Raw genomic sequence first — 23,090 nt, 5'->3', positions numbered from 1 at the left:
CTTGGGAGGGGAACAACAAAAATGGAAAATTCTCCAATCAAAATATCTTCTGTCCGGATTTATCTCCATATCTCTAATATCATCTTCTACTAGATAAGGGATAATAGGAATACCTTCCCGCATATTAAATGATTTGCGAAATGATAAACGGCTCATTTCGCCGTGACCTTCTCTTGAATTCTCAAAACTTATGTCGCTCCACCCCTGTAGGGGCAGAAAACCCATCGTTGTCTTAGCTGTGATACCCGAGGCTCCAGGGAAGTCAGAATAGGAGAGCACTCATCTTGGGGTGGGCAAAAAGGGCCTTGACTAGCAAACCAAAGATCTCTCAGGTTTGAATCCTCACGACGTCATAGTTGTGTGTGTGAGGAATCTCCCTCCCCCATAGTTTAGACTATCCCTTGTACTAAAAAAAAAAATCGTTGTTTTATATTTATAAATAAATAAATAAAAATTTTGCTCTATTCATCAATAATTAATATTTTAATGCTCTATCCGGAAAGGGAAAAAAAACTATTCAAACACGTTCAGCAAGAATTATTTTTTTTAATAAATTTTTTATAAAAAAAAAAGAAAAAAAAAAAAAAGAGCCTCCTGCGCAATATATCCACACAAAAAATCTTATTCGAACGCAAGCAATATGAAATTATAAATAAATATAAGGCTTTTTATCAAATGGTCCATGAGGTTCAGAAAATTATCATCTTTCGTCCTTAAGATTTTTTTTTTTTTTTTGGGTGACATAATTGGTCCTTAAGGTTACTCTTTATATCACAAATGGTTCATGAGTTCGTGAAATTATCATCTATAAATTTTTTAACAAAACTGACTGAAAATTTCAAGTTCAACTTGGGAAAAGGGTCTTATTCATTCAACAAAAGAACTTATCCTCAACACATAAGATGAAGTAGAATATCAGATATTAATATTAAACACATGAAAATTTGGGTAAATTTGAGTGTACTAGGTAAAAAGGAGGAAAACAAGCTACAACTTATAAAAGCCAAAAGTGTCATTGTTTACAAGAAAATTCTGGCCTTCATGGCAACAAAATCTAACTCCTAAAGTTTTCTAACTAAAATGACTAGTCACCACTCCCCTCCTCACATTTTGAATTAGAAAATGTTCAACCAAGTTACTCTGTTATGCTCATCAACAGTTGTTCCTCTGTTTTGGCTTGTATCTTCCGAATCTTTAAACAAATACCAAATTATTGCTCAAAAATCAATCGACGTTTCGTTGTTCGATAGTTGATGAGTCAAACAATATGGGTAGAATAATTTTGAGGTTGTATTTCATTCTCCAAAAGAAGGTATTTACTATACGTTTGTTACACAGGACTGTCTTGGCATAGACTATGCTTAGGAACTGGCTTGACTTGGCTTGGCTTGGTCTAAGTTGGATAACACTTATCTTGCGTTTGGTGTATGCTTGGACTAGGACTAGAATTTTTTTCTTTTTTCAAAAATATCTATATATATGTATATATGTATTTTATAATATATATAATATATATGTATATATACATACCAGTCCCGATCTCTTGGACCACAGGAGTCCAAGAGATTGTGGTCACCTACCGTTGGATATTAATAATATATATATATATATATAACATATATGTGTATATACATGTATATAAGTATATTATAATAATATTAGATATTTTAAATAATATAAAAAGTACATATATATTATAATAATATACATATATACACGTATATACATGTATATATATGTGTATATAGGTATATATATGTATATTCTAATATACATGGGTATAATACATATACATATATTTATATATATGTATGTATATTATAATATATAATATATATGGGTATGTTATAATAATAATAATATACATGTATATACGTGTATATATGTATGTATATATACATATATATTATATATATTATTAAATACATATGTATATATATATATATATATACAGAGAACTTCCATTGAGGGATTCCTCAAATAAGCTTATTTGAGGGATACCCCTTGTAGGCCCTACTCCGGATTGTATTTTACTAATCCAAATCATTTATTTTGTAGATACTCATTCAAAGATTATCTCTACAAAAAATCACTTGAATCAGATATCATTTGACCACTCAATTGAGTTATTGAAATTTTAGTATTTTCTTGAAGCACCGTGTTCATTGATTTTGTAAGACACAATTGGATGTTGAAATGGGTTCCGATTTGTCTAATTTTTTGTAAGGATAATCTATGAATGAAGACCTAAAAAATAGATGGTTTGGATCATTGGGAAAAAAATTGTAGGGTACCCTAAAAGGCGTCCCTCAAATAAAATTATTTGAGGGATCCCTCAATAGAATGAGACTGTATATATATATATATATATATATATATACATATATACATGTATATAATATATATGTATATATAGGTGTATCTATATATTATAATATATACATGGGTATAATACATATACATATATACATATATATATATATATATATATGTATATTATAATAGATAATATATATGGGTATGTTATAATAATAATATACATGTATATACATATATATATATATATATATATGTACATTATAATATATATATATACATATAGTATAAATATATAATGTATATGTGTATATACGTGTGTATATGTATATTATAATACATACATGGGTATAATATATATACACATATATGTATATATACTTACAGTCCCCTTCTATTGAGAGATCTCTCAATAGAAGCTCTCTGTGACAGGACCCGACCCAATTTCCGCTTTGGAATTCAAGCCAAGTCCGGTGCGTGTCCGACACCTGGCGAATGTCAGGCACAAAAGACCTTTTTGCCCTTCTTGCTTCAAATTTTCTTTAAAATTCCATTAGACTTCTGCCGAAATTTCGGCAGAGTCTCCCCTGTATTTTGACCAATCCCAAAATTTTTCACCTGTTAAACAATCAGTACATCTATCCCAACAGCCAGAATATCGCAAGTAACAGATCTCAACTCCATTTTTCCACTAATACTAGATATCATAGCATACTCTAAAGTTTTTAAGGTTTCAAGGATTTTTTACAAAACTATACCTTGGCGCGGAGGCTATGATTGGCCCGGTGGTGGATCCCGCGTACTTCTACGGCCTGGGGGTGAAAACAGTTTTAAGATGTGAGTGGACCAAACATGAGAATTTTTTAAAACAGTTTAACAATCATAATAACCCCCACTATAAAAAAAATTGTTAAATAAGCTGAATACGTACTCTTCATTTAAAGCATACTAAACTCAAGCATTCTATGTAAATCATATTCAAGCTCAATAAATTTTATTCACAAGCACTGAAATCAAAGCTTGTATAAAACACTGAAACCAAACTTGTATAAAAGTACTGTACTCAAACCTTGTATAACTGAACAAAACTATATAAATGTATCAATGCCTGAAAAAATCAGAGAAGCTAGTATAAAATAGCTGAAAGTCATAACTGTATAAAAGAGCTTAAAATTCTTTAAAATTACCACCTAATTGTACCCCTGTCTTATCCGTCAATTCCCTGGCAGGTCCCGGGCGCCACGCAGACCACCCGAGCCGCAAACTGGCGAAATCAGGGGACTATGATCAGCCTGTCCCGCCGGCAGATTTCTCGATGACACCAAGTCAACTCGAGTCGCTCTGGCAGGATGCAGGGGACCGTAGTCAGCCTGATCCGCAATCCTGGCAGGTCTTGGGGACACAGAGTCAGCCGAGCCGCAATCCTGGCAGGTCTAGGGACACCAAGTCTGCCGAGCCGCAAATCCTGGCACTCACGGTCCGAGCGTCCCCGCAACTCGTGAGGCAAAGTCAAGTGCACTGACATAAACTGAAATCGGACTGGATGTCCGTAGACATCGGTCCAACTCTGGGTAATCACCAAAAATAAATGGGTACGAGGTGGTTTTAAAATAAATTCCTTTAGAAAAAAATCTGAATAATAACTGAAATCTCAAGTTGTGCTGCTATTTCTTCTGTCATAAGCCTCAAAATCTGTTTTCTATAACTCTTAAGCATGTAAAAGTAAGCAGCACACAACTTATAGAACTATTTCTGTATTAATCATGCTCGGAAACACAATAAAGCTTACTCAAGATCAAATAAGGAATTTAGTCAAATAAACTCGTTTATAAAAACTCTTTTATATAAAATTAATGTAAAATCACTTATAAAATCTTATTTATGGAAAACCTCTATATAACTCATTTATATAAAATATTTCATGAAAGAAAGTCCACTCACAGATGGTCCGAGCTACTTTGACCCTTCGAAGGTCTCTTTTGCAATCCTGTCGGGCTCCTGGTGCCTTACTCGATCGATTTGGTGGAGAAACGAAGAAGAATTTTGAGCTAGAAGTTCGGGTGGCTTCGGAGGAACCTCCGTCGGAAAACATGATTTTTCGGCCAAATCAGGGCAGCCCCGGGGTGGAGGTCGATCAGGTCTTGACGGCGAGACGGAGGCGGACCCGATGGTACCCACGGCGGAGATCGGCTCGGCCTATGGTGGCCGGGCCGTCGGCTGGAAGTCAAACGGGCGCACGGCTGGGTGCGACGCGAGGGAGAGAGAGAGGGAAGAGAGAGAAAGTGACGGGGGAGAAGAGAGAGAGAGAGAGATAAAAAGTCTGACTTTTTGGCCAAATTACTGTTTTGCCCTTCGCAGTTTTTAGACCATATCTTCTTCGTTATGGCTCCGATTCGGGTCTACTCCGTGTCTACGAACTCGTTTCGCCGAGCTCTACGCAATGGCGCAAGCGGCATTCCCAAATTCTTTCTCGATCAAAAAGTCAATTTTCCCCCTATTAAATAATGCGATGGCAAAATAGTCTTTTCGCTAGAAGATATTTTCCTTACTTTTTAGAAATTTTCTTTCTTTTTAGATATTTTGGTTTGGGTTATTACACTCTGTATATACTTATATATATATATATATTACATATATACATGTATGCTATTATTATAATATTAATATGTATGTGTATATGGGTATATTATAATAATAATATACATGTATATATCTATATGTATTTATATATTATATATGTATATATGTGTTTATATATATACATGTATATACGTGCATATATGTACATTAGTATATAATATAATATATATTACATATATACATGTATACATGTATGCTATTATTATAATATTAATATGTATGTGTACATGAGTATATTATAATAATAATATACGTGTATATATCTATATGTATATATCTGTATATATGTATATATGTTTATATATATATATACATGTATATGTGTATATACATGTATATATGTACATTATAGTATATGTGTATGTAATAATAATAGTAATAATAGTAATATATGTACATTATAATAATATAATATATGCATCTTATACATTGGTGAATATAGGACTAGCTAATCCTCCTTTCTACAAGGGCTTATAGTATATGTGTATGTAATAATAATAGTAATAATAGTAATATATGTACATTATAATAATATAATATATGCATCTTATACATTGGTGAATATAGGACTAGCTAATCCTCCCTTTCTACAAGGGCTTAGTAGTCCCCTCCGAAGGAGGTGTTTTTGGTGGGCTCGGTATGAGCAATCACATCTAATACTAGAATTAAATGAAACAAAAGTGGTACTAAATTTAGTCCATGCCAGTCCAAGCCAAACCTGTGTACCAAACGACCCCTTATAGTACAAGGATGTAACCCTAGTAGGGTCAAACTAGGAAACAAGATAAAAACATAATTACACAATATCTGTACAAAAAGGAAAGAAATATAATCCTAATAAACTAGGAAATAAATATCCTAATTAAACTAGGATCTCGCTAACACTCCCCCTCAAGTTGGAGCAAAGATGTCATGCATGCCCAACTTGTCAAGCGAGTTGAGAAAGACCCTAGTAGACACAGCTTTCGTAAGAATATCTGCCAGATGATACTCGGATGATATAAACGGAAAAGAAATAATTTCAGCATCCAACTTCTCTTTAACAAAATGTCGATCAACCTCCACTTGCTTTGTACGATCATGTTGCATAGGGTTGTGTGCAATTGCAATTGTAGCTTTATTATCACAATACAAATCCATCGGTTTATGGGGTCCAAACCCAAGATCTCTCAACAATCTTTTCAACCATAGTAACTTGCACACACTTTGAGTCATCCCACGGTACTCGGCCTCGGCACTAGACCTAGACACTACTTTTTGCTTTTCACTCCTCCAAGTAACAAGATTACCACTAACAAATGAGAAATACCCAGACGTAGAACGTCTATCAGTGACTGAACCAGCCCAATTAGTATCCGTATAACCTTCCACATCTGTATGACCATACTTACAAAACATTAGCCACTTTCCAGGAGTTACTTTCAGATACCTCAAGATGCGCATCACAACACCCATATGATCTTCACTAGGAGAATACATAAACTGACTCACTACACTCACTGCATATGCAATATCAGGAAGTGTATGAGATAAATAAATCAATTTCCCCACAAGTCGTTGATAACGCTCTTTATCTGTAGGGACTTGATCATGATACAATCCCAACTTATAATTATGTTCACTAGGGGTATCAATTGGTTTACAATCTAACATTCCAGTCTCTGCAAGTAAATCCAAAATATACTTTCTTTGAGACAGAAAGATACCATGTTTAGATCTGGCAACTTCAATCCCAAGAAAGTACTTCAAATCACCCAATGACTTCATCTCAAACTCGGAAGCCAGATACTTCTGAAGATTTTGCATTTCTGCCTGATCATCTCCAGTCACAATCATATCATCAACATAAATAATTAAAGCTGTCAATTTACCTTTATGACGCTTTAGAAACAAAGTATGGTCTGAGTTACTCTGCACATACCCAAATTTCTTCATAGATGCTGCAAATCTCCCAAACCACGCTCTTGGAGACTGCTTCAATCCATATAAAGACTTCCGCAGCTTACACACAACACCCTTCCTTAGAGGTTACAGGAATACCAGGAGGGAGATCCATGTAAATCTCCTCATTGAGGTCACCATGTAGAAACGCATTTTTGACATCGAATTGTAATAAGGGCCAGTCGCGGTTAGCAGCCAGGGACAATAGTACACGCACAGTATTGAGCTTTGCCACTGGAGCAAAGGTCTCAAAATAATCCACTCCATAGGTCTGAGTATAACCTTTGCTACCAATCTAGCCTTGTAACGATCAATGGAACCATCAGCTTTATGCTTCAAAGTAAACACCCATCTGCATCCAACAGCTTTCTTCCCTCGTGGCAAAGGAACTAAATCCCATGTTTTATTCTTGTTCAAGGCATCCATTTCAACATTCATGGCATCCATCCATTTGGGGTTAGATAAAGCATCTGCAGCTTAGTTGGCACACATACACTAGATAATTGACACAAATATGATGCATATGACTTAGACAAACAATGAGTTGACACATAATGGCTAATTGGATATTTAGACTTGACATGTATATCAAGAGAATATTGTACTTTAGGTTTCTCACGAGTGGTTCGTGGGGGTAACTGATAAGTTGACACAGATAGATAATTAGAAATTACCTCACTTGATTCACTATCACGAGTAGATTGGGGCACTGGCAGGGCAGAGAGGGGTATTGCATCGAACTCATCCATACAAGAATCACTGTCATTATTTTCATATACAGGCGACTGGTCACTTGCTTCAGTGTGACCGGTCGTTTCGTCACCAAGAACACCTGCTTCATCTCCAGATATGGGCGACTGATCGAGTTCCAGAAGGCGATCCGTAGTTTCTTCACAGGGACCAGAAGTTTCATCTTCAGATATGGGCGACCGGTTACTTGCTTCAGTGCGACAGGTCGTTTCCTTCCCGAGAGCAGTATCTTCAAACACATCATTCTCTAATCCAAGACTCTCCAATTCACTCCCACTCTCCCCCTGAATTGGAGAGAAGGGAGAGACATAATATGGCACTTCTTCATGGAAAGTCACGTCCAAAGTAACATACACCTTTTGGGTAAGTGGATGATAGCACTTATAACCTTTCTGAGTAGAAGAGTAACCAATAAAGACACATCGCAGAGCACAAGGATCAAGTTTACTCCATTGATGAGAGTAGACATGAACATAAGCAACACACTCAAAAACTTTAGGGGGCAACTTAGAGACTGATACAAGGGAAACATGGTCACCAAACACATCATGTGGAGTCTTGAAATCAAGAACTCAGCTAGGAGTATGATTAATCAAATAGGCAGCAGATAAAACAGCATGCCTCCAAAGATAATGGGGGAACATACATATCCAACATAAGAGAGTGGGCAACTTCAAGTAACTGACGATTCTTGCATTTAGACACATCATTCTGCTGAGGAGTAAATGGGGTTGTCGTTTGGTGAATAATACCTTGAGCACGGAAGAAAGATGCCAAAGTGTTATTCACATATTCGCTTCCGTTATCAGTCCGGAATACTTGGACCCGAGCATGAAATTGAGTAGACACCATAGTACAAAACTCTAGAAGGATGGAAGCAACATTATGTTTATTTTTCAGAAAGAAAACCCAAGTGAGTCAGGTACAATCATCAATAAATGTGACGAACCAACGAAATTCGTTCGAAGTAACGCGAGCTGGACCCCACACATCAGAATGCACTAAATCAAAAGGCTTTGCAGCTTTATTGTCACTCAAAGGAAACATAGTGCGATGACTCTTGGCCAAAATACATGTCTCACACTTAAAACTGGACTCATCACAAGAGCGGAATAAAGATGGAAACAGACGCTTAAGGTAGCCAAATGACTGGTGTCCCAAGCGACGATGTCATAACTAAATTTGTTGTTTGTCTTTGACACTGCAACTTTGAACAGTATTAACGACATGATCACGAACTTGTGCAGAAGGCAATGTCAAATAATATAACCCATCCTGTCCGTTTACCATGCCCAATCGTCTCATTAGTCTTGAGATCTTGAAAAGAGCAATGCGTAGGATAGAAAGTAGCAGAAGCATTAAGTGTATCAAGTAATCGATCAACAGATAACAAGTTACAATGGATATTGGGAACTAATAATGCACGAGACAAGGGCAAAGTAGGAGTGAGAGAGATTGTGCCCTCACTAGTAATTGGAGAGGGCAAGCCATTAACATTAGTTATGTATGAGTCACGGGTGTTACTAGACAATTCATCAAAAAATTTAGCATCATAAGTCATATGATCAGAAGCACCAGTGTCAATTATCCAAGTATTAGAGCAAGTACTTGGAATAGAATAAAAAACACACAAATTTGCAGAGGCAGCAGCAACAGCAGCAACAATGGAGTTATCACCCATAATTGCAGCAGAAACTCAACAGATCACGGCATAGTATACAACGGAACACAGCAAATGCACAAATACGGCAGATGCACAAAGACAGGCACGAAGATAGCGGAACACAACAAAATGCACTAATACGGTAGATGCACGAAAACATGAATGGCACGAACACTACAACACAACACACAAACCTAAGAGGGCACACTCGGTACAGGTAGAGAAAAAATATGGGGATAGAACGCAGGTGGGCACAACACACAAATCACCATAAAACTAGGCTCTGATACCAAGTCAAACAATATGGTATAATAATTTTCAGTTGTATTTCATTCTCCAAAAGAAGGTATTTATAGTACAAGGATGTAATCCTAGTATGGTCAAACTAGGAAACAAGATAAAAACCTAATTACACAATATATGTACAAAAATGAAAGAAATATAATCCTAATAAACTAGGAAATAAATATCCTAATTAAACTAGAATCTCGCTAACATGATGGCCTTCGACCACATTAGGCGAAATTTTGTTAGCCGGCACAGATTTCATCATGTGTTGCCAAAATTTCAAAGTCCACTGCGAAAAGCTCCATATCCTAATTCCCTGCTTTCTTGTATCACCAACACATTCACCTGCCCGCCACAAAAATCCGAGGAAGCAACAATGTCACCAATCACTCCCAGCTCTGCATTCTCCACAAACTCCGTCATTTCCTCATCCCTCAATGTCATATCCGCATGCCGCCGCCCCACCATAACAAGATCATAACTCCCCTGCGAGTTCATAACCGCATCCATAAGCTGCACGTTGTCATCCACCTCGATCTCCCGCCAGTCCAACAGGTCATTCCCAATGTTCCTTAGCCTAAACTCATCCATCAACGACTCGTCCAGCTTTGCATCCACCTGCTCCTCCTCATTCCGTTCTTTCAATTTACTCCTCAAAGCTATCCTGAACACCGTCATGCCGACATTTGGATTGCCAGACATGCGTGCCGTGAAGGCTAACGCCTCGCGGTCGTCTGCTCCCCCAATAAAAAATAGAGCTACATTGCAAGAGAAGTGGATTGAGCTCAGTGGACAAGACATGCCTCTGACGACTAGGATCCCAACCGTACACCGGGAATATAATTGCACATTGGCGTTGAAGTGTCGTATCGCGGCGACCATACTTGGTCCAACAACGCCTGGATGGTTTTCATGAAATGGTATGATGATCAGAGGCACAAACTTGTCATCAGCCAGGCGAAAAAGGCTCTCGTGCATACATTTATACGGCGCGATCATAGTGTATGCTTGGATTATGACCGGCCCACTGGAGATTTTCAAGTAGTTATCGAATGCTCGAACCATTTGACGGGTGGCTAAGTTTTGGCGGGTATATTTTTTATTCTGTTTTTCAGTGTTGAAGGCGACTAGTCGGGGTACAGCGCGGCCAACCAGCTCGACTGCGTGGACAACGTAGGCGTAAATGGGGCTTGATGGTGTCGGGTTTGAGGCTTCGAGGAGGGAGATGATGTTGGGGATACTCTCTTCGTTGTGGAAGCAACATAGAATGCGGAACATGTCTGAGTTGCTTGGCATTGATTGGATGTTTCTGATTCGGGAAAGTATGGTTTCCGATGCTCTGGGAGGGGTGTACATGAATCGTACCAACGGCGATGCGATCATGGTCATCACAAGAGCAGACAACACGATATGAGTGAAAAATTGCTCATCTATGTCCTGCATTTGATTAAAATTTGGACCCCAAATTAATTCATTGTTGGTATATGGAAAACGAAAAACAAAAAAGAACTATAAATTAAAGCGTCTCTGTTTCTCTGTGTTTCTTACCTTAACAGCCTTCCATGCATCGTAAACGATAAGCTCTATTAGGCCCTTCATACTCATCATCATGCTGAGCAAGAAAGCATTTCTTAATCTAATTTTGCAGCACAACGCAATCACCGTAACTGCGATAATCTTCGCAACATACGACATGGTAAGCATAAGCTGAAGTTTTCTAAAACTCGACCAATCGTCCACAGAGTAGACGTTTACGGTCAAGCCAACCCGGAAAAAGAACAAGGGCAGAAAAATTTGGGAGACCACGAATTCAGTTTTTTGTACAAGTGCTGCACCAAGAGGCGGTCCATTTGGAACGACTAACCCCAAAAGGACAGGCCCAGCTTCAGGCCTCATGCCTATGATGTCAGAGAGAAAGGCCATGACAAGAGGCATAAGTTGCATTGCAATCACATAGCCGTCCTTTACTTCTTGTCCTTCTGGTGTTCTCTTGACGATCCATTTTATAACCGGCTGGATGACAAAAACAGTGAATAATATCAATGCTAATAAGCTAACCAAAGTCTTAGCTCCGTAGTTTATACTTCGTTGAATAACTATGAGATGCACCACCGTGAAGATCCATTGGATTATGTCGTTGATGGTGGCAGATGACATGGCAAGTTGGCCCAACTCAGAAGTCATGAGGTTGAGCTCATCCAAGGCCTCAGCTACGACAGGGAAGTATGTGAAAGATAAAGAAAATGTAAGAGCTAAAAGGAAGAATGTTCCTCCACTGAGCCCGGAAATGGTGCTGGCGTTCGTGTAAACCAAGCTTGAGGTGACTGCAGATGGAAAGAGAAATCCCACCAAACTAATCTTCCAACCATTCTTCGCCTTCATTTTGAACGTCGCCATGTCATATTTCACTGAAATTAAGAATACCGAGTATATTACGCCGACACGAGCAAGAGTGTCTGACAATCCAACCTCTTTTCCTCCGAACATCAGTTTGTCCCTTAATGCCTTATTGTGCCCTAACAAGGAAGGCCCCAAGATGATGCCACCCTAAAGAAAAACAAGCAATAAAAAGAAAGGAGGGTTCAAATAACTTATTAAAGTGTACATTTGATACCAAAGAAAAGAAATAGAAAAATTCGAAGAAGCATACCAGGAGATTGCAGACAAATTTGGTTTGTCCCAAAGGTCTTAGCAAACAATAAAGCGCTCGAGAGATGAGAACAAGAAGGATGATTTGGAACAACATTAGAGGATATGGAAAATCTAAAGGATTGTTTTTAAACCAAATGCCCTCGGAATCAATAAGCTGAACTGGAACACAAACCGTTCTTCGAATGGCCAGGATAGTTTGGGTTCTATTTATCATTTCTGTCCCTCCCAACTTGAGCACATCCATGGTTTTGGTCGTCACCTCAACCCCCCCTATGAATTTTTCGAGCAGTAGATTGAAATTAAAAGTTCAAGATTATTGGTAGGATAACCATCCCCGTCACCGACCACTACAGGTTTGAAATCGATTTCAGAAGCTTTTAAGGTACATTATATATGTATGGAACTATGAGCAAAGCATGAGTTGTTATAGTAAAATAAGAAGGCAAGAACAGGTACAAGTTGCGGGAAAGAGGCGTTGTACACTGGTACAAGATGATGAGAAAGCAACTAACTACATGAGGGACAGATAGCTCAAACTCAAAGTCTGATGAGGGGATGAAGCTGGCCAAGTCATATATAGCTTATTTCAATTTCTAGTCATTAGAATTCAGTCATTTATGAGCTGGAGTTTGTTGAAGCTCGATACATACAAGCCAAGCTTTTTTTTTTTTTTTTTTTTTTGGGGTCAAGGCAAACTCCCTTCATTAAATATGCAAAAACATTACTAGAGTTTGAAGGCTGAATGTTGTCATTGAAAATTTGCCATTTAATCACAAAGGGAACACGTATCAAACTAGTAATTCTCGTTGACTTTAAAAAACTAGTAACTCTTCGCATATTTGGTTTTGCACAAAATTTATTAACAGTAAAACTAGGCGAAAGGAGAAACGTAGCTAGCCATGAGTCATTCCTCCTCTGTCTACCTTCTGCCATACACATTGCCAAAAAATTTGGTAATTACCCTGAAACTTTAGTCCACTTTGCCGACCTTTTTGCAGAGTTGGCACGAAACGCTCCATTGCCCAACTCCACGTTTTCTTGCAAAACCAACACATTCACCATTCCACCGCAGAAATCCACAGAGGCGAGCATGTCACCAACCACTCCCAATTCGGCATTCTGCACAAATTCTGCCATTTCCTCATCCCTCAACGATATCTCAGTGTGCCGCCGCCCGACCAACACAAGGTCATAATCCCCTTGCGAGTTCCTAATGGCATCCATGATCTGTACACTGTCATACACCTCAATATCTTTCCAAATCACGCAATCATTCCCCATGTTCCTTATCTTAAACTCGTCCACCAACGACTCGTCCAGCGTCTCCTCCACTTCCTCTTCGTTTGTGTTCCCTTCTTTCAACTCATTCCGCAAGATGATCCTGAACACAGTGATCCCCACGTCAGGGTTGCCAGACATGCGCGAGGCGTAGGCCAATGCCTCTCGATCATCTGGCCCACCAATGAAAAACACACCCACATTGTAAGAGAAGTGGGAAACAGTTAGCCGAGCTGGCAACCCTCTCTCAACTAGTATTCCAACTGTACAAGGGGAATATGTTTGTACATTGACGTTGAACTGGCGGATCCCCGCCATGACATTTGCGCCAACTGTGTACTGGTTGTTTTCATGGAATGGTAAGAGAATCAGAGGAATGTTATTGTCCTCCGCCAGACGACAAACGGTCTCATGCATTGAATTGTAAGGGGCGATCATAGTGAAGGCATGGATGGAAACAGGCCCTTTTGAGTTCTTTGAGTAGTTCCAGAAGGCTCGCATCAATTGATGGGTTGGTGTGTTTGTGCGCTTAAGTTTCTTCGTCCCTCCCTCCTCCTGCTGCTTCTTCTTGCATGGGAGTAGCAGTGGCGCGGCTCGACCAATGAGCTCGACTGCGCGGACAACATAGGCTAAAATAGGGCTCTGGTCGGTTGGGTTCGAGGATTCTAACAGGGAGGTGATGTTGCGAACACTTTCCTCGTTGTGGACACAACACAGAATGCTGAAATCGGAGTCGTATCGAGGAGATTGGATGTTTCTGGTGCGTGAGTGCTTGCTTGATGGCTCGAGTCGTATTTGAGGCTGGTACAAAAATCGAACCACCGGCGTTGCGATCAATGTCACCAGCAGCATAGACAACACGATTTGAGTATAAGATTGTTGGTCTAACATCTGCACATAATGTTTAAGAAGTTAGATTGTCATGTTCAGACAAGATTCTTTTCATTTTTTTCTTTTTCAGTTTTTTTACATAAAACATTAATTCAGAGTTGAATGGAAAGTAAAGAAGAGAAGAGTGTGATTGATTACCCCGGAGGACCTCCATCGACTAAAAACGACAAGGTCTACTATACCCTTGATGTTCATGATCAAGCTGAGCAAAAAACTATTTTTGAACCTAATCTTACAACACACGGCAGCCACTGTAACTGTCACAATCTTTGCTCCATATATGAGCAAAATAACCATCTGAAGCTTGCCAAGACTTCCCCAATCCTGAAACGAGTACACATCGGTCATGAAGCCAACGCGAAAGAATAAGACCGGAAGAAAAAGCTCGGAGACCAGGAACTCGGTCTTCTGCATCAATGTGGCACCAAGAGGCGGTCCATCCGGTATGACCAACCCCAAAAGTATAGGGCCGGCCAAAGGACTTGCGCCCAAGGCGTCAGAAATACCTGCAGAAACTAAAACCCCAAGAAGTATTGCTACCACATAAACCTCCTTCACTTCCTTGCCTTGCGGTGTGTTTTTAATAATTAGTAGAATAAGGGGTCTTACAATAAAGAAAATCAAAACTGTGAGTGCAAATAAGGAGACCAAAGCCAAAATTCCCTGGATTGGACTTTTATGGGCGTAAATGATTTGGACCACCACGGTAAGCCATTGGATGGCTTCAGTGATCAGAGCAGAGGACAATGCAAGACAGCCTAGTTCTGAAGTCATGAGGTTGAGTTCATTCAAGGCCTGAGCTATGACCGGGAAGAAGGTGAAAGACAAAGAAGAGAAAGAAAAGTAGATTAAGAACATTCCTCCTTTGAGACCAGGAAGGGTGGAGCCTATTGGATGAACAAGGCCTAGTGATACTACTAAGGGAACAAGAAACCCAGGGAGACCAATCTTCCAAGCATTCTTTGCTGTCCTTCTCAACATGTTTTTGTCCAATTTAACTGCAATTATGAACATGGAGTATAATACGCCCAGTAGAGAAAGTATCTCAAACAAGTGAGCATCTTTGTCTCTGAATAGCTTCTCCTTGATTACCTTCTTGTGCCCTAGCAGAGAAGGCCCCAAGATAATCCCACCCTGCAAATTAAAGATGGAGGCTTCAAATTAAGACATGATCAACACATACAAACAAAACCAGTAAGCTGCTCCTTAATGTTTTCAATTAACCATCAAAGCTAGAATATTACAGCGTGATAAACATAAATAAATTTCCATAAGTTGCTAGAATATTATGAAATAAACAATAGGGGGACAAACAACCTTAAACACTATGATTAAAACCAGAGGACAATATCTAAAACATGTGAAGCATGGAGAGATGAATATGTACCAGGAGATTGCAGACAAATTTGGTTTGTCCCAAAGGCCTGAGAAGATAATAAAGCGCTCGAGAGGTCAAAAGGACAAGGCTGACTTGGGCCATGATTAATGGAAATGAATAATCTAACGGATTATCTCGAAACCAAATGCCTTTGGAGGAGATGGACTCTCGCGGCCGACAAATGGCTCTAGGGACCAATCCCGCAGCTGCGGACGGGCTGGTAATTCTCAATGTCACCTCCATTCTTGATGTTTGTACACCTCCCAACTTGAGCAAATATTATTAATCTTCAATCTAATCACATTGCCAGAATACCAATTAATATTTAGAGATTCATAGGATTGATTGTAATTCCAACCCTATATTGAAAATGAAATGCAGTAGCAATGTGACAACCACAACCGCCGTGGCTGTGGCCGCCGCCGCTAAACGGTTGAGTAGGGAGGCCTGGGGCGAAAGGTGAATTGGAATTGGAATGGGTTGATCTTTGGCCTTGGGTGGGTTCAGACGCGCGGTAAAAGTCGTTGTAGAAGGTATGGACATCATTTTATGACCAAAGATTGGCAAATTTCATCCGCAAGAAAAGTGGTCAACTCCCGCGAGGGTAAATTTTATTTGCATCAACCTATTATTATTTGACTTTCAACAAATATTAAGGTTCATTTATGCAAGGACTTTCTCCTTTTTTTTTTTAATGAAACGATAGATCAATGTACAAGGTATATAGCTCAAGTAGTTAAGAATAGGTTATTCTTACATTTAAAGTATTGTATCTGAATCCCTTCTTCTCCAATCTAACTTAGATTAAAAAAAAACATATCAACATAATTATATGAAAATTTAATCAATGAGCAAACAAATGAGGTTTTTTCTTTTATGGGTTTTGTTTGTTGGTTGGTTTTGAAATTATCATTCAATAGAAAGCTCAAATAAATTATCTACACAAAATAGAAAGCCCAAATTGACTCAATTCAATTCATTCTAGTTTCTCTCTTTTGTTTTTTTGTTTTTTTAAAGGATTGTGAACAAATTAGAGGCTATAAATTTTTATTTTTTTTTGGTCATTTATTAGGGTAAGGGAGGGGTCTACCTCAAGATTGTTTTTTACGTAAATCAAAACCATGTTCATTTGAAAGAAGGGGAGAGTTTTCCTCACTTTTTTCACTGTGGTGCCAAGCATGTGGAATTAGAGGCTATGATTGACCAGGCAAAAACAAAGTTCAAATTATCCACAATCCATGTGAAGGGATATGAATTATATCTATAAAGTTATCAAGACGAAGGAAGTTGGAAAATTTGTATTTTGATTTTGCAGCCAAGGAAAGCTACTACGTCAGCAAGTACGCCTAGTGGCACTCATCACTGTCATAAAAACAAACTCCAGCTTTCCTCTCTTTCATAATCATCCCCCACCCCAACACTATTCTATGACCCAACCCCAATCGCTTTTATTGCTCTCTCCATTTTGCACCACATAAAACTCAACGCGTCATTCATAACATGACATTTGGCCTCAACAAACTGCCACCGTGTCCTACCCAATCTGCGACACGTGGTGCACATGCAAAGCCTACACCAGGGTGTCGACGAGCAGGACAGGAAAATCTTTCTTGACCGAATAAGGGAGACATTATTGTTATCCTATCTCCCGTTTCGGCTTTTCATTGTTTGGTTGGGCTTTAGATAATCTCTTTCTTGCATATATTATGTTGCGAGGTACAAGTTATAGTTTTTAATTAATTTTTTTTAAATTTACGGAATTACACGATATAGTTAGATATGTAAAATATCTTTTTTGTGATGTTAAATTAAAGATCTACATTAGTATGCCCACAGTTGTAGATATGTTCGTCTATTTGTACTCTAATTCGAATTCTTTTTTATGTGAGTAATTTAAATTATCATTTTTTATATAAAATAAAAATATGTATACGATTGTTATTGTTAAGTAACAGGTAATGACTCCTTAATTATAAAGAACCAAACACTATGTGTAATAATCGCATACAATGTATATTACACAACTTTATAAATTACATTCTTTTTTTATTAATAAATTTTGTTTTGTTATAACAACATAAGAGTACATGCGATGGTTAGGATTAATGCAATTTTATTACATGTAATTGAACTAAAACAGTAAAATTTCACTTGTAATGGTGTAATTTAGTTCATTGCAAATTGCAATAGAGGATGTTATGCGATGAACCCTCTAATAAAAAATATTTTTAAAAAATACAACAATTAATGCATGTGTAGCATGCATACTTGAACCTTTTTTTACCTATATTTTTAAAAATAATTTAAATTAAATTAAATTTTTTCTTCAAATATGTTCAAAATTGGTACCTTTTTTAAGATTTCTTTGAGAATATTTCAATGGTATAATTTTTTAGTGTTATTAAATTTATTCTTTTTATTTTATTTGAGTATGTAAGAAGATATAACAATTGATATGAAGGTATTGAACCGTACCATTGCAAGTAAAACTGAAGTTCAATTGAATAGATGCCAAAATAGTTCAATTTACATGCATTGAACTATTGAACAACTATTACGAATGCTATATGGCAAAATTTCAAATGCAATATAATTTTTTTTAAATTCTAATAAGAGCTTCCTAATAAAATCATATTAATAACTTTTAGTTTTATATCATATTTAAATGTCTAATGTAGATTCATAGCTAATAAGATAAACCATGTCGTTGATTTAGGATGGCTATAATCCAATAAATCTATATTGACGCAATGTTTCTTTATGCATAAATAATTGTAGTGTGGATATTTATGTTGAAATTTTAGAGAGATTGATCGACCATCTATCACTATTAATATCGATATTATCCTTAATTTAACTAGCAACCAATTCTACACCAATAAATTCTTTTATTTATTTATTTATTTATAATTTAGGATTTCAATTTTGAGATTTTTTTGAATTTTCAATTCGGGTTTTGTCTGATTCAAGTTCAATCAGGCCAAGTAAACTAGCATGCTCTAATTATGGCTATAAAAAACAACTAGCATCCTCTGATATCATATTAAGATTTCAGGGTTTGATAATAAACATTTTATTAAAAAAAAAATTAGAAGGACAAACTTACAGCCCACTACTACCAACATGGATATTGTTCTAAATCCTAAGAGGTTTTATACAAAATATCTAAGTATTATTAGTAATGGAACAATTCATTATATGTTGTATTTATTTTATCAAGTTTTCGATGTGAGACGTGATATATTTTAATAATTTATTGATATTCATATACCTATGCAACGTTGATCACATTACACTATATAATAATTTATATTTTTCTAGTGGTTGAAGTTTCTATTATGCCCAAGTCTTTAAGAAGGGAAAGGGGAAGGGGGAAAATTCAATCAAATTAACACCAAAGACTTGAAATTTGAAAGCACACCAAAAACTTAATTTAATCAAAATAACACCCAATTGGAGTTATATATTTGATAAATTCCCAAAAGGATAAGAAGAAGCCCACAGCAAAGACGCATTAGCTGTCCAGTGGTACGATCGCAATTTCTAGATTCATCCAGGATAAAGTGGGAAGAGAAAAGGAGGGACAAAAGGAGAAAGTACTTCGGGAGCAAGAAAGCGACGAGTTACTCGCTTGATTCGCGAAGGTTCGGGTGACACGTGCTGGAAGCCTCATTATCGAAACGCCACGACGCGACTAGAAAATCGCCACGTCATCGCTCAAGTAAATATCGGAAATATCTAGAGAAGGCTATAAATATCTCTCACAGCTTGCTAATCTAAAGATTTCTGGATTCGCTTAGCTTCAAGCTTACAAAGTAAATACTCTCTCTGAAGAACGCTCTGAGCAAAGCAAATCATTCAAATCACACGCAACAACCAGGAGAAAAACGCCAAAACGCGTCTGAAAGTGTCGTTTCGATTGGAAAGGGGCAAGGCTACGATATCAATCTAAGAAGTTTCTCCCAGCCCGACTTATCGAGCCAAACGATTCTGAGGTTGGTTGATTTTTTTTTTTTCTCTTAGCTTTTTGTTTTTGTTTCCTTTTTTTCTTAATTTCATTGTTTATTCCCTTTCTGATATATTTTCTTAGATTTTTTTTTGGGGAAAGAGTCAGAGTGTCTATTTCTTTGTTACCAATTCTTGTTTGTTTGGGGTTCGGTAAACTGAAATCTGGGTCTTTCTGGGTTTTTCAGTATTTGAGTTTTCAGAAACTAGGTTTCCCTTTTTTTGGTTTCTTATTTGAAGGATTTGGGTAATTTATATTCGATAAAAATTGGGTGTTTTCTTGGTGATGGGTATTTTTCTTTGACGCGTACCTTTTTATTCCCTTACTTCTTTCCTGAAATATTGAATTCCGTTTCTTTAGTGGCAAGTAAAACCTTTTACTAGTCTTTTTAGGCTGATTTTTTTAGGGAATACTTGGGCCCGAAGGAAGCTCCGAGTCCTTTTTCAATTTTTTAAGATTTATTTGAGTGTGCCTCCTGCTATATAAAAGCTCCGGGCGGTTTGTCTTTTCTTCTGTATTTTAGAGAATTTTCTCTGTGCTCTATTGCAGTTCCTAATAAGAATTGCTTCTACATTTGAATGCAGATTGTGGAGAAAAATATCAGTCAGTCTCTGAGTGAATTACAAGGAATGGGAGCTTATGATCAAGGTTCTAACGAGGTTGCTCTGACCTTGGATTCTACAAGGAAGAGGAAGACACGGAGTAGGCGGGATGGAACCTCTGTGGCAGAGACACTAGAAAAGTGGAAGGAATATAACAAACAACTCGAATCTGACAATAACGAGGGGAAAACACGCAAAGTCCCCGCCAAGGGATCGAAGAAAGGTTGTATGAAAGGCAAGGGAGGGCCCGATAATTCGCGCTGCAATTACAGAGGTGTGAGGCAGAGGACATGGGGCAAGTGGGTTGCAGAAATTCGGGAGCCCAACAGGGGAAGCAGACTCTGGTTAGGGACTTTTCCAACTGCCCTTGATGCTGCTCTTGCCTACGATGAAGCTGCCAAGGCTATGTATGGTCCGGCTGCTCGCCTCAACCTCCCGAATGTGGCCAATTATTCTTCTTGGAAGGAATCTTCACAGGAGACTTCCTCGGCCACAACTCCATCGGGGTCTTCTGCAGTGGCAACTCCAGGATGCTCTGGATCCACATCATCATCAAATCACTCTGAGGTTTGTGCAGATGAGGATTCCAAGGGTTTCCTTGATGTGAAAACTGAGAATGGTGAAGGCGAATCGGCAATTCATGCTTGGTCCAATGCAGTCAATCAAGCCCTCGTGAAGGAAGAAACAAAGGATGAGTTTACTGAGGGTTACTTTCACAATGATCAACCGGCCGTCAAACCAGAAGCATATGTTGGGGATTTTAATTGGGCTGGTGGACAGTATACTGGGGATTATTTGGAGAACTTTACAGAGGAGGAGGTGTTTGATGTGGATGAGCTATTTAGGCCTTTAGACGATACTCCCGTTCGAAATCCTGAGCCAGAACAAAGTTTAGGATCTGATGTTGGTCAGCCTGGGTGCTCGGGCATGCACCCTTATGAGTGTGATAGGCCATCGAACTTGTCGTACCAGCTGCAGTTTCCAGATGCCAAGCTGCTTGGGAGTCTGAACCACATGGAGCAGGGCCCTTCGGGTGGCGAATACAATTTTGATTTCTTGAAGAGGGATGATGTTACTGGCGAAGATGATCAAGGATACTACAATCTGGGATTGTCTGACCTAGGCTTGGGAGATTTCACTGGAGGAACAATGCAACCGGAAGACGGAAGTTATAACTTTTCGATGGATATGTGAAGGCTAAATTTTGAAAGGGGGTCCAGTGGAGTGTAGTTTGAAGAACATCAATGTGGTTGTTTCCTCTTTGCTTCTTACCTTTTAATTTTGGAGCGGACCCCATGAATGTGCTAGTTCTCTATAGGTTTTAGATTGGAGAATTTGGCAGCGAAGACAATTTTCCCTTGTCATGTCTGGTCATTTTGTGTTCAACAGGGTGGTGGGTTGACAGCCAACTTTTGTGCTTCTTGATAATTCTATATTACTATATTAACAAATTCTTTTATTGTAGATATGAGAAATGAAGTATAATTGAAATATAGTATCTTGAATTTCAGTGTTCGTGTGTAAGGAAATTCAAATACAACAGCTTGTGCTTTTGGGATTCTTCTGTGGTTGCTACTTGTTTTCTGCTTCTTTGTCTTGTTTGCTTTTCTTCTCTAACTTCACGACATCCCTTGATTTGCAAATTATCGTGCCACGGTGAAGTATTCTGTGGTTGGTTTACAATGTACTATATGTCTGTTGGCGGCTGGCATCGACCCCTCCCCCATCTCTCTCGAGCCTCTCTTGATTGCATGTAAAATCTTTGGTCCCATCAGCCCTGGCCCATTCAAAATCCTCTCGGCTCCCCAAGCTCCTCACTAGCAAAGCCCAAGCCCTCCCCAGCCTTCTAGGGTAGGCACAAATCCCTCTGTACTGGAAGTTGAAGCTAATGAAAATATGATAGGAAAATCAAGCATGATTTGTAGAGGTTCATACGGTGGACAAACCTGGAATTGATGAACACTTTTGAATTTGTATTCAAACGTATTGAAGATGATGAAGAAAAGCCTCGAGAAATCTCCAACGATCAAAATCAATAATCTGTAAATAAATATTTTCTTTAGTATAAAAGAGAACGATAAGGAGAACGTTGGAAGAGAAAGCAAATTTACCCTATAAAGATTGTTTAACCACTCAATGAACAAAATTGGTGACAATGAGTATAACAATACTTCATCATCGTGTCATATCCATGTCAATAAGTTATTAATTTGTAATTATCATTATTGTCGTTTTTTTGTTGTTGTCAAAGTAACTCTATTCAAAGAGAATGAAGCAATACTACAGGAAGTGAAAGGCCTAATAGCATAGGCAGCCCAACAGAAACAAGCAAAGTACAGAGGCTCAACATTTTTTAAATAAAATAAAATAAAATAAAATAAAAATGTTAGCATGCTCAAGCCCCAAATACAATGATCTACTTAATCAAAAAAAAAAAAAAATACAATGATCTAGCAAAATAGAAAACCTTAGATATAAAAGAAAAATGGACAGCAAGTCCACAACCACAAAGGAGGGGTGTTTGGTACCAAGATGAACCAAAACCACAATGTGGTCATATATAAGGTTTAGGGATATGCATGATTTATTTAAGTAAATTTAGGTTTTAGTCATAAAAAAACTTTCATTTTTGAAAAAAGTCAAAATTTTTTAAAAAAGACAGAAAAATCTCTCAACTTTCAAATC

At 37.9% G+C, this 23,090-nt stretch overlaps 3 protein-coding genes across 3 annotated transcripts; 1 reads left to right on the top strand and 2 right to left on the bottom strand.

Moving 5' to 3' along the window:
* Positions 1–9,877: 9,877 nt before the first annotated feature.
* On the bottom strand, positions 9,878–12,494 carry LOC117618398 (cation/H(+) antiporter 15-like). The gene is made up of 3 exons (XM_034347973.1): positions 12,249–12,494; positions 11,147–12,145; positions 9,878–11,035 (listed from the first exon to the last, which is right to left on the bottom strand). The coding sequence occupies exons 1-3, from the start codon at positions 12,492–12,494 to the stop codon at positions 9,878–9,880; spliced, it is 2,403 nt and encodes an 800-aa protein (XP_034203864.1).
* Positions 12,495–12,995: 501 nt separating this feature from the next.
* On the bottom strand, positions 12,996–16,315 carry LOC117620249 (cation/H(+) antiporter 15-like). Its single transcript, XM_034350395.1, has 3 exons — positions 15,807–16,315; positions 14,558–15,553; positions 12,996–14,419 (listed from the first exon to the last, which is right to left on the bottom strand). Exons 1-3 carry the CDS (start codon positions 16,038–16,040, stop codon positions 13,208–13,210), a joined length of 2,442 nt encoding a protein of 813 aa, XP_034206286.1. The 5' UTR covers positions 16,041–16,315; the 3' UTR covers positions 12,996–13,207.
* A 3,250-nt stretch (positions 16,316–19,565) lies between these two features.
* LOC117619482 (dehydration-responsive element-binding protein 2C) lies at positions 19,566–21,965 on the top strand. Its single transcript, XM_034349453.1, has 2 exons — positions 19,566–19,792; positions 20,388–21,965. The coding sequence occupies exon 2, from the start codon at positions 20,433–20,435 to the stop codon at positions 21,597–21,599; it is 1,167 nt and encodes a 388-aa protein (XP_034205344.1). The 5' UTR covers positions 19,566–19,792; positions 20,388–20,432; the 3' UTR covers positions 21,600–21,965.
* The last annotated feature ends 1,125 nt before the right edge of the window (positions 21,966–23,090 follow it).

Source organism: Prunus dulcis, chromosome 2 (assembly GCF_902201215.1).
Source record: "Prunus dulcis chromosome 2, ALMONDv2, whole genome shotgun sequence".
Taxonomy (NCBI): Eukaryota; Viridiplantae; Streptophyta; class Magnoliopsida; order Rosales; family Rosaceae; genus Prunus; species Prunus dulcis.
This window is presented reverse-complemented; position numbering and strand designations above follow the sequence as displayed.